A 12659-nucleotide genomic window follows, 5' to 3' on the forward strand; every position below is an offset into this window, starting at 1 on the left:
TCAACAGCGTTGCACCAGGGCTCTGATCTTCCTGCATCTTCACCCACACTTCCTATAATCTGACCGTACCGTCCCAGGGGGCACAGCGCCGTCTCCGCGTGGTTTTGATTGCCATGTCCTCATGACTGCTGAGGCTGAGCACCCTTTCCTGTGCTTTCTGAAATGGGTATATTCTGAGCACAGTTGTCTTCAGATCCATGTTTTTCTTGAATTCTTTTTTTATAATTGGCTTATGAGAGTTTGTCATACATTAAAAATAGACCCTCTTCTCTCTTCAATGACTTGCTAATGTTTTATCCTACTTACGCAAGTTGTCTTTTTACTTTCTTGATAGTGTTTTTGAATAACAAAGTTTTAATTTTGATGAAATTAATCCATATATCTTTGTCTTTTGCTGCTCGTGTTTTCGGCGTCATATCTAAGGATCCTTTGCCAAATCAGAGATACAAGAATTTACCTGGGCCTTCTCCTAAGAGTTTTATGGTTTTAGCTGCTTTACTTTTAAGGTATTTGATTTGGCTTCAGTTAATTTTGTACATCATGTGAGCTATGGGTCCACGTGGCCGTCATTCTTTTCCATGTAGCCATCACGTTTTTCCCAGCACCATTTGTTGAAATGACGATTCTTTCCCTTCGAATGGTCTTGTGAAACATTAGTGAGCACAAACGTGGTTGAATTCTGGGCTTTCGGTTCTGCTCTGTGGACTCTTTATTCTGCCATCCAGGCAGTACACACTTCAGTGATTACTGTTGTTGTTTTACTGTGCTATGTTTTGAAATTAAGAAGAGTGAGTCCTCCAACTTCATTCTTTTTCTAGATTGGCTATTCTGTGTTGCTCACAATTATGTATAAATTTAAAATCAGCTTGTCAGTTTCCATAAGAAGTGAGAGAGGGAGGGATTCTGCTAGGGATTGTGTTGAAACTGAAGAGCAATTTGGAGTGTTTTATCTTAACAATGTATAAATGTGGGGTTTTTTCCCACTTATTTATATCTCAATTTTTTTCAGTAAGGTTTTGTGATTGTCGGAGAATAAATATTGGTCTTATTTTGGCAAATTTATCCCCAGGTATTTTATTTTTTAATGCTATTAAAATGGAATGTTTTCTTAATTTTATCTTCAGATTTTTATTATAGATGTAGTGAAATAAATTGGATTTTGTTATATAGACAGTGTATCTTGCAACTTGATGAACTTGTTGGCTAGTTCCAGCCTTTCTCTGGTGTGTCTTCAAGCTTTTCTGGTACAGTGTCATGTCGTCTCCAAGTGGAGGTGGTTTCACTCCCTGTTTTCTAATCAGGATGGGTTTTCTTTCTTTTTTCCTCTTTTTTTTTGGTGCATAATTGCCCAAACTAGAACCATAGTACAATACTGAAAAGAGATGGCAAGTGTGGACATTTTCATGCTGGTCTTGATTGTGGGGAGAAGAGTCTAACATAGCAGGGGTTCTTCCTTTCCAGTTTTCAGAGAACTGATTTCTTTTTGTTTTTTAATGTGTCGCCCGGGACCCTGGGACACTGTTGAATGGAAGCAATCTATCCCAAAGTGGAAACGCTGCTACGTGCTTTCCTTAATGTGTATCCTCCTCCCATTTCCTTGCTGTTTATACAGTTCCTAGCAGATACAGCTTACTAATTTAAAAAGTTTTCCTTCTGTTCTTCATTTTTATGAGCTTGCGTCTAGTTGGGTGTTGAGTCTTACCACATCTTTATAAGCCATTCTGAAGATGATTTAGCTTTTTTTCTCCTTTAATTAATTGGAATAGGAAATTATATTAATGTATTACTCAGTGTTGAGCTGTCCTTAAATTCCCGGTATAAAGGTTATTTAAGTCTAATGTTTTCTTTACCTTTGGATTCTGCATCTGTTTTCATAAGTGCATTTTCTCCTAAGTTACACTTTTCTATCCTTGGATAGTATCAGTATTGGGTTATGTTATATTCTAAAATGAGTTAAGAAATGTTCCATTCTTGGACTAAAATGGTTTGAATAACATATGAGTTATCTGTTCCTTTCTGTTTGATGTAAATCAACTATGAGATCACTTGGGCCTCCTTAGGGAACGGATCTGTGATTCTCTTCCCAATCTCTAATATGCTATTAGTTCCTTCAGGTTTTCATTCATCCTTTTCTGCTATAATATTTCTTGAAAATCTTTTTTATTTCCATAGTAGATAGCAGCCAGAGTTGTAAAATAATAAACCAAACCCTTCACTGTTTCTGTCCTCATGGAGCTTATAGTCGAGTGCAGGAGACAGAGGTGAATCAGATACCGGCATGATGCTGAATCCCAGACCACAGTGCTTTGAAGGCTCTGAAGAGGAGATCTGACCTGGTCAGGAACGCTGGGGCAGCTTTTCCTGATGCTTTCACCCAGGTCTGAGGGATGTATGTGTGGAAGTTACACAGGCAAACAGGGATGGTGCTCTCTGGGGAGAGAGGAGGGCAGCGTGCACCTGTGTCGGGGCCCTGGAGGGCTGAGCCAGGGGCCTCTCCATCTCCCCGACTCAGCCTGTCCTGGGTGGTCCTTAGGCACCGGCCATTGCTCCTCAGTAACCACAGCAACAGCCCTCCCAGCTGCAATCCTGTGCCCTGTATTTGAAGTGAACTTCTCTATAAAATCAGTAATCAGTGCCTCCATCATATCACTCACTTCACCAGCAAGATAAAATAAAACATTTGTTTCTTTTTACCTTTCACATCTGCTACCCTTAAATGGTTCTGAAAAGATAATGTTTTAGGTCTTTTTAAAATTAACAGCTATTTCTTTGTTCCTCTCTTTATTGGACCCCAAGTCTAGCCGTGCTCTCTGAATTTCTTATTTATTTTTGCCTGAGCCTATCTTCCTTTCTAAAATAGTGGGAAGGTTGCACTGTGCTGTTCTCAAATATCTCTGGGTTGCCTTTGTGCTTGAATACTAGTTTGACGTGGTAAGGAAATTCAAGTTTAAAATAAGTTTTCCTCATAAATTTGAAGACATATTTTCTCTGAATTTTAAACCCACTCCTGATATAAAGAGTTGTTTTCCACGTATGAACAGACACGTGTGTGTGCACACGGGCTCTTGTGTGTGTGTGTGTAGGTGTGGGTGGTGGTTAGCAGCACCTTCCGAGAGGAGTCCTTAAGAGTCACTAAGATATTTGTAGGTATTTTTTTAACTCCTTTTCTGTATCCGAAGGTTGTTTCAAAGTGAAAGCTTAATATTTGGGGAGAGTGAAAAGATATTTAGAGTTAATTCATCTTAAAACAGAAGCTTTTCTTACACCTGTAATTGTTTTCCAGTTGATTCTCTTGATTTTTCAATATATGCAATAACATTATCCTCAGACAATAAAAATTTATCTCCTGAAATACGTCAACATCACACATCCGCCTCTCGTCAAGCTGCATGCTCATAACTTTGATAACATAATTATCAAAATTGATAATTTTGATTCTTACAATTGTCTTGTTTTTGTAACTTTAATGTCTTAGTGTTAGTGGAATGATTCTGATAGTTTATTTGGCATGATATATTTTGGAGAAAATATTATTAGGCTTTGTGTGGTACGTGTATTCTGTTCATTATAGTAAAGTTTTTATCAGGAATGATGCTGCACTTCTGACAGCGATGAAGGTGGTCGTGCAGATCTCTCTTTTGTCTCGTGGCTGTCGGGAGTTACAGTCACAGACCTGACGCTGAGCAGCTCTGACTGAAGTGTGTTTGAGTATCAGAGCATTTGTTTACTTATTGCTGAATTTGGATTTGGTAATATTTTTGTTTATAATTTTTCTTCTGTTTTTAAGGTGAATTGGCGTGTTTTTCTTTTTCAGAGTGTCTTTGTCAGTTTACCCTGTAAGTGACACAGTAGTGATTGTTAAAGAAACTGAAAAGTTATTCTTTTCCAAATTTAAAATAGCCTAATTCATGTAGGAATTTATTTGTTGGAGATTTTTAAAGACTTCATATTTGAAACCATTTGGGCCTGCTGCCTTTTATGAAAATACTTTTTTGACAGTTTTTGAATTATCTTTATGATTCTGGTTTGATGTGTATTTTCAGCCATTTCTAAACTCATTTATATTTCTAGAAAACTGTTCATTTCATCCAGATTTATAGCTATTGTTAACATATTTATGCCAAAATATTTATTTATTTATTATTTATTTTTTTGTAGAGATGGAGTCTCACTTTATTGCCCTTTGTAAAGTGCCATGGCATCACAGCTCACAGCAACTTCCAGCTTGGGCTTAAGCGATTCTCTTGCCTCAGCCTCCCAAGAAAGGAGGGCCTGCCCCAATGCCCAGCTATTTTTTGGTTGCAGTTCGGCCGGGGCCGGGTTTGAACCCGCCACCCTCGGTATATGGGGCTGGCACCCTACTCACTGAACCACAGGCATCGCCCCAAAATATTTATTAAGCAACTAACATGACCCTAGAAACTGCAGGTGCAGATTTTATCGACTAGAATTTAATCCTCAGTGTTGCAGGGTCATTCCTGGTGCTGGTTCAGACTCTGCTGAGTTTGTAACACGTGGTCCCGTGCACGTGCCCACAGTCCCTCCCATCGCTTTCCTCTATCTCTGCACCACTCTTTCGTCCTCAGATATTTCCTGAAGATTTTAGGTTATGAAAATCTTATATTTTCAAAACTATAAGTAGGCAAACTTTTTTGTTTGTGACATCTGGAGAGTAGCGTTTGTGCTTCATAGGCTGCCCTTCCTTGCAACTACTCAGTCACCCAGCAGCCATAACGATGCAGACACTTGGGATGGACGTGGTCACTTTCTAGTACAATTGTGTTTACAGAAACAAGTGTTCAGCCAACCCCTACTCTAAGCCTTGATCTGGGCATTTGGAATACTGTGGGGGGAAAGGGGAGTAGGGTTTGCTGTCCTAGAACTCACAAGCTAGTGGAAGTGAGAAAACCTGGAGGACAGGACATTCGCAACTCTCCCAGCACTTGACCCTGAATGGGGGGGGGGGGGCATGCAGGCACCTGGCAGGGGGAGGCAGAGTGGCACCTGGGGCACTCAGAAGTCTTTCTTTCAATCTGTAAGTTAGTTCTACATGAAATTGTGTATTTTCCACTGGCTAAAAGTTTCTCTTGAATAAGTAATATGATTGCTGTTTTTCTCTGAGAAATAATTTCACAACTATGATCTGGATGATTGAATTTGCCAGAACTCAGAATATAGTGAAATAACAGTATTTATGATACAACTCTACCCCAGCCTGCTAGGAACAGTGGGATATGTTATGCATTGAAATATGTTTTGAAGGAAAGGGATGAGTAGATGTATGATGACATGAATGCATGGTTCCCACTCAGAAATGGAAAAGCATATTTGTTAAGTATTTATTTGTTTATTTTTTTTAGAGACAGAGTCTCACTTTATCACCCTCAGTAGAGTGCCTTGGCATCACAGCTCACAGCAACCTCCAGCTCTTGGGCTTAGGTGATTCTCTTGCCTCAGCCTCCCGAGTAGCTGGGACTACAGGCACCCAACACCACGCCTGGCTATTTTTTTGTTGCAGTTTGGCTGGGGCCGGGTTCAAACCCGCCACCCTTGGTATATGGGGCTGGCACCCTACTCACTGAGCCACAGGTGCCACCCAGCATATTTGTTATTAAAGCGCCGGCCACGGAAAGAGCCAGTGCAAGTTCAAATACTAGATTCACCATTTACTAGAAATGTAAAAGTGGGACAAGTTACCTTTTAGCACCTCAATTTCCCCAACATGTAAAATGGGATAAAATTTTCCCTAAATTAATATTGTTACTGTGAGGACTAAGTAAATCAATGCACATAAGATGTATAAATATATCTAGCACATAGTAAACCAATAATTATGAAATATTGTTAGGTGGTACAAATAATGAAATTCACCTAATGTAAATATGAAAACTGTGGATTTTTTGTTTTTGTTTTTCTTTTTGTTTTTACAACTATAGTTTCACAGACACCTCCCAATCATAATGAATGCTGACCTTAGAGGTTCAGATCGGGGGACTAGGAGAGGGCTGATTAGTTCTGGAAGGGAGGTTGGAAGGCAGAAGCATTCTTGTGAACCTAGGCCAGCAGCTGCTGACCAACCAACATGGAAGAATTTTAGTATTTCATCACCCAGCACAACAGCATGGATTCTTGTTGGTCTCTATTAGAACTAGTGTGTAACAGTGACTTTCATATTTTTTTAATATTTTATCCTTACGTATTTATTTACTTATAATGCAAGTTCCTGCTGATTAGAGTGAAAAGAGCTGAAATTAATATTTATTTCTGATGTTTACTTAAAAAGTCTTGAGTTTTTCCTTGGCTTACTCTTGTTTTGTCATTTGTCTTCAGATATATGCAAAAAACCTGGTGAATGCCGATCGTTGTGCACTTTTCCAGGTAGACCACAAGAACAAGGAGTTATATTCAGACCTTTTTGATATTGGAGAGGAAAAGGAAGGGAAACCTGTCTTCAAGAAGACCAAAGAGATAAGGTACAGGTGTTCTAGAATGTCCTCTGCTCTGATTGCGGCAGTGCAGGTGTCCTGTTACCCATGTCTCTGTGCCTATTCACAGGTATGCTGACAATACTTGTCATACTGTGGTATCATTCCCACCAGGACCCGCCTCCTGAAGGTAGTACTTCTGGGAATGACATTGCAGTGCCAGCGAAACCGCGCCTAGGAAGCTTTAGCGTCACTCCTGGAAATGCCGTCTTCCGGAGGCGGTCCTTTTGGAAATCATGTTGGAAAAACTTACTAGTGCTCCCAGGTAGGTAAAGGAGTCTGTAGGTTTCCCCACATCTAGGAGCAATTTGGCCCTTTCCTCTTCCCAGCCTATGGGTCTGTCTCTCAGTCCAAACCGTGGAAATTGATCTGGTACCCCTGATGACTCAAACACACTCTGTGACTGACCAGTTGGTTTAGTCAGCCATACAGCATGCCTTTGTTGTATCTTGAAACTAAAACATTACTTGTTCTTTAAGTGGCAGCTATTGTCACTTAAGTTAACAGAATGGAGTTTCTTTTGCTGATGGAGGCATGGGGGCTTACCCATACGGTAGTCTGGAAATCTCCAAGGAGCACTGTCACAAAACTTTAGGAATCAAGCTTAACACCCCAAAGTTGAATTATTTTTAGACATTTGCATTTCTTTTGCTTTATATGTCTTAACTAGTTTTCTGCATGATTCCATAAAGTTCTCTGGTAATTTCAGCATTCTAGTAAAACACCGTGCCTTATTAATTAAAGATTGCTTTTGATCTGTCGTGAGATGAAACTGATGTCTAAGAAACTCACATTGTGGTCCATCATGGGCCTCAGCACCGTCTGCCCCTCAACACTCCCCGTTCTCTGCTTCTAGGGTTTGGTGGACCCTATTCCACATTCAGATGATTTCATGCTGATGTTCGGGTTTTCTTTTTAATGTGTTGTATCATTTGTTAAGTGCATATAGTCACTTAGATAAGTCATTTCTCTCCCTGACACTTCCGGTATTGACTTGATTTTGAAAATATTAACTTAAACCCTATGATTGCAACCTTAGGGAAACAGGATAATGTGGTTTGTAGCTTGTAGCTGAGGGCTGAGACCAGCCATTTTTATGAGGGCATCCTTCTTAATTATGAACTTCCACCGACCGTAGACAACAAACCAGAGTGAGTTTGAATAGGCTACAGTTTAGACTATTCTCAGAATAAGCTAAAATTATGAAGTGGATTCTGATATTCTTGTTCATGGCAGTCTGATTTGTTGGGTTAAAGTTCCTCAGAGCACAGGAAAACCAGGGGACAATGACTCTGAGTTTCATACAGTGTTTGGTTCATTTTGTGGCATTTTAAGTACTCTTGTGACAATTCTCTTCTGATTTCTTTTTTGATAATCCTTAGGGTGAGGTTCATTTCATTTATGATTTCCTATAATGTTAAAAAAATGTAGTATTATAAAATTTATTTTTAACTCTTAAATTATAGACATCTTTCTCAAATAAATTTTGAAATGATTGCATGTATGATAATATGGTAATGATGAAAATATTTATAAATGAGACTATATTTACCAAAGAAAAATACTATGTTAAATATCAAAAAAAACTTCTTATATTTGATTGTTTTAAATTTAATAAATTAGAGATGTAAAAATACTAGAAGTCTTACATTGTGTTATTTCTATAGAGCACACAGTCCTGTGTAGTATCTTGAGGTTCAGATGTAACCTGTGGTTGTATATGAGATAGAAAGCACAGTGGTACCGTCCTGTGTTCTGGTTTTAATTGTGCCACTAGTATTTTAGATGCTGATGTCTTACTGAACCCACACAGCCTCAGTTCACACCTTTTTGAGGATCCACTAATAAAATGTATGATGAAGTAGAGTTGTTATTGGTCAGTATGGGAGAATACTAGTTAGTTTTTAATCTCCTAGTTTATTATATTCTGAAAGCTGCTCTCCAGTGGTTACTATGTAATGCTTTCTGCTTCACTTTTACGTATTTTATAGATGATTTGGAATATGTAAATGTAAAAGTGATACATACCTTTAAAATAAAGCAATGTGTTTTAATTCAATATTTGGTGATAATGAAATGTTTCACAGTTACTTTACAGCTCCTATCTTTAATTCGCATGTCCCTCTCTTTCCTATGTGCAGATTTTCAATTGAGAAAGGAATCGCTGGTCAAGTGGCAAGAACAGGAGAAGTCCTGAACATTCCGGATGCCTATGCAGACCCGCGCTTCAACAGGTAGGGAGGCTCACGCCCTCGTCCGTCTCTCCTGCATGGAGGCTGCTGCTCTGATCCCACCTCAGGTGGTTCTTAACTGCTTAGTTTTCTCCTTTGACCCCCTAACTCTATTACCAGTCGTCAGTGTGTCCAGGTATTTATAAAATGATGAATCCCAATCCATTAATATAATATTGAGCATTAGGAGTTGAAATGTTATAAAAATAATAGGAGTTTTAATTTATGGAGCAGTTGTGAGGTTTTGTTTCCTCCCAGGGTCATGATTTGCCGTGAGCACGTTCTCCTATCGAATCGTGTGCTCCAGGGGCTACGGCGCGTGGTCACAAAGCTTCATGTTGTGGACTGACAGGGGGAGTTCCCAGTGGCAGTTGGGAACTCTTTAGTAGCTCTTGCCTGACCCAGGGAAAATTACTTAATCTCTCTAAGCCCCAGTTTCCCCATCTTGAAAATATGTTTGATAATGCCTGTTTTGTCTTTTTAAAAAAAGTTATAGGTAATATTCATAAAAGTCTGAGAATTTCACATGACACATTTTAAGACCTAAATAATTTGTAGCTTTTATTAGATATTATTGAAGTCAAATATTAGGATGGCTTGGGAAGATTTAAACCAAATTATATAATTAGGTTTTAATAAATCTCTAGAAATTCTTAAGATTGAGTCTCAAGATGGATGTTGTGAGTGCTGGGGAGTAATAGTTGAGCTGTATTCACAGCGGTGTTCAGTTAAGAGGCAAGCACCATGAGCAATAGGAAGTTTTTTCATGTATTTGATCAATTAATATCAAATGTATACCCTCACATAAAAACATAGCTGTATACTAGTAATGTGTTTTATTAATAACTTAGGAGTGTCTGAAAGTATTGTTGTTCCAAAAAAAAACCTTCTCATTTCAGTGCCTAAATGTAAAAAAAAAATTATATATCCTTAAATAAAAATCTTTCAATTTATGGGTTAGAGCATTAAGAAAATAAAGGGGCAAGCAACAAATTGGGAGAAAATAATTCCAAATCAGGTATCCAACAAACTACATATATCTACTAGAATTTATGAAATGCTCTTCCAACATAATAGGATAACCCCATTTAATAAAAAGGGCACAAGATTTTAACAGACATTTCACCAAAAATACGCAAATGACCATTTGACCATTAAACGCAAGAAAAGGTGTTCAGTGCAAGGGGAATGTCAATTGCAGTGACAGTGAGGCCTCCCTATACACCATAGTTATAGTTTTGGGTGACCAGATGTCCGCTTTTGGTGGGACAGTCCTGATTTTTAACAATTTGTCCTGGGTGGCGCCTGTGGCTCAAAGGACTAGGGCGCTGGCCCCATATGCCAGAGGTGGTGGGTTCAAACCCAGCCCTGGCCAAAAACGGCAAAAAAAAAACAAAAACAAAAACAATTTGTCCTGCGACCTGCGGCGTTTTTAAAAAGTCCCGATTTTTGGAAAGAATGCATGAATGGGCGGGAGAACAGGAAGGGAATATATGGTTTTCAGCTGCCATGTGGCTATTTCACCAGGATATGAGTTTTATATTATTTTTGTTAATTTTATAATGTTAAACGGTAATAATAATAAATAATTGTTGAGAAGTGATTTTCAAGAACTGCTTAACAAAGTTTGCATTGTTGTCAGGCCCCCCCCCCCCAATGGTGTCCCGCTTTACCAATGTTGAAATCTGGTCACCTTATTATAGTTTTAAAAGACTAACAAGCATTGGCAGGAAGGATGTGGGACACCAGTGCTCTCCTGCTTTGTTGGTGGGAATGTTGTAATGCTGCAACCACTTGGGAAAACAGTTTGCCGTTTATTGAAAAGTTAAATATATACTTACTATATGCCCCATTAATCAGATCAACTTCTAGCTATTAGTTCAAGACAGATGAAGCATATGGTCATATAAAGTCTTGTATATAAATCTTTAAAGCAGCATGATTCATAATTGCCATCTACTGGCTATCAACAAATAATATTGTCCATTAACTGGTGAATGAATAAACAAAATATGATACACCCATTTAATAGTGATACTAATTAGCAATGAAAAGGACTTAACCATCATTCCATCGACAACATGGCTGAATGTCAGAGCATTCTGGTGAGTGCTAAGTGAGAGGAGCTGGCTCTGACATCTGCCACGTAACTAACCGCCATCATTTACGTTGCCATTTCTGGGGAACTCAGGTGTATTTTCAAAGGCACTTCCTCAAATTTGGAGTCAGTAAACCTTTTCTATTAAGAACCAGACAGCAAGTATTTTGGCTTTACAGACCATACGGCTCATCTTTGCCATGGAGGGAGACGGCAGCCTTAGACGAGCAGCCAGTGGGTGATGTGCCCGCTCCATTAAACCTTATTGATGGCCAGGTGTGATGGCTCAGCCTGTAATCCTAGCACTCTGGGAGGAAGATGGCTTGAGTTCGGAAGTTTCAGACCAGCCTGAGCAAGACTGAGACCCCCATCTGTACCAAAAATAGGAAACTTAGCTGGGCATTGTGGTGGGCACCTAGAGTCCCAGTTACCTGGCAGGATGAGGCAGGAGGATAGATTGTGCCCAGGAGTTGGAGGTTGCTGTGAATTATGGTGACACCGTTGCCCTCTGACCAGATGACAGAGTGAGATGCTGTAAATAAATAAATTAATAAAACAAAATTTTATTTATGAAACAGGAGCTGGGTGGTTTGGCAGAACCCTGCTCTGAGTTTTTGAAGTGGTAACTCCCATATAAACTGGCTTAGCACATCACATCTCTCATGAATATGACCAATTTCAAAGGAACATGTCATTTTGCCAAATATATTTCACTACTGAATATACATTGTTTACTTATTAATGCAAAGTACTTAAATCAGCTGATAAGCCTAAAGGCTCGAGGGCAGTGGTTCTCAACCTTCCTAATGCTGCGAACTTTAATACAGTTTCTGTGGGTTGTGACCCACAGGTTGAGAACCGCTGCTCTAGGGACTATCTGGGAAACTCTTATAAACAAAGAAGAAATTGGTTAGAATATTTTTGAAAAGGTTTTAATAAAACACCTTCCTGTTAACCTTGTGCCTGAATGCAGAAGCCAGCAGTGCCTTTCCAGCTACAGAAGAATATCGAATTGCACAGCTGAGCTAAGCCTTTGGACTGAATGTGTCGTTTATTTCTTTCCGCCTGCTTTTCCCTTGACTGTGCGGATCTCCGTGTTCCCCCAGGGAAGTGGACTTGTACACGGGCTACACCACCCGCAACATCCTGTGCATGCCCATCGTGAGCCGCGGCAGCGTGATCGGCGTGGTGCAGATGGTGAACAAGATCAGTGGCAGCGCCTTCTCCAAAACTGACGAGAACAACTTCAAAATGTTTGCTGTCTTCTGTGCTTTAGCCTTACACTGTGCTAATGTAAATACTATTTTTTAAATACCTTTTTACTACTAAATATTAATTAAAAACCTTTTAGATAAAGTAGCTTTTTTTCCCCATTTATGTTTTGTTTACAGAGCAAGAACAGTGGTTTCTGGTTGTACATTCCTATTTTAGGAATATCTTAAAATGCCTTGGAAGGAAAAAACATCTTATATTTTGCATTTATTTCAAGGTGTGAATTTGTTGAAAAGAAAAATGAAGTTAAAGTTGAGGATAAAATAATCAAGCAACAGGCTTAGACAATATGGTTGAGGAACACAAACTTCTGTTGTACATTTAAATTCATTTCTGTAACACTAATAAAATCCCAAATTTAATCCTTTTAAGAACAGAGAAAATATACAGCTAATTTTAAACTAAACAGTGGTGACGAAATAATGATGATGACGAAATCTTTTGAAAGAAGTTGAGTTTTATGTGCACGTGAAGTGTAATTATTAGTAATTTTGTTTTAAGAGGTTTAGAAGTAACTTTGGCCTTATAGCCTTTAAAAATAGTGAACATTCATTCATTTTCTGAAAATGAAAT

The 12659-nt window shown here is 38.9% G+C and overlaps 1 protein-coding gene across 1 annotated transcript in view; it reads left to right on the plus strand.

The window, feature by feature from the left end:
• PDE10A (phosphodiesterase 10A) overlaps positions 1-12659 on the plus strand; it is a 234935-nt gene that overhangs the window by 169724 nt on the left and 52552 nt on the right. The window contains exons 11-13 of the mRNA XM_012806706.1: positions 6331-6473; positions 8627-8719; positions 11921-12107. Of these exons, the coding sequence (XP_012662160.1) occupies positions 6331-6473; positions 8627-8719; positions 11921-12107 (423 nt within the window). The remainder of the gene's footprint in view (positions 1-6330; positions 6474-8626; positions 8720-11920; positions 12108-12659) is intronic.

The sequence above is a fragment of the Otolemur garnettii genome, unplaced genomic scaffold (genome assembly GCF_000181295.1).
Source record: "Otolemur garnettii isolate 467f Iridium unplaced genomic scaffold, OtoGar3 scaffold00056, whole genome shotgun sequence".
In the NCBI taxonomy this organism is placed as follows: domain Eukaryota; kingdom Metazoa; phylum Chordata; class Mammalia; order Primates; family Galagidae; genus Otolemur; species Otolemur garnettii.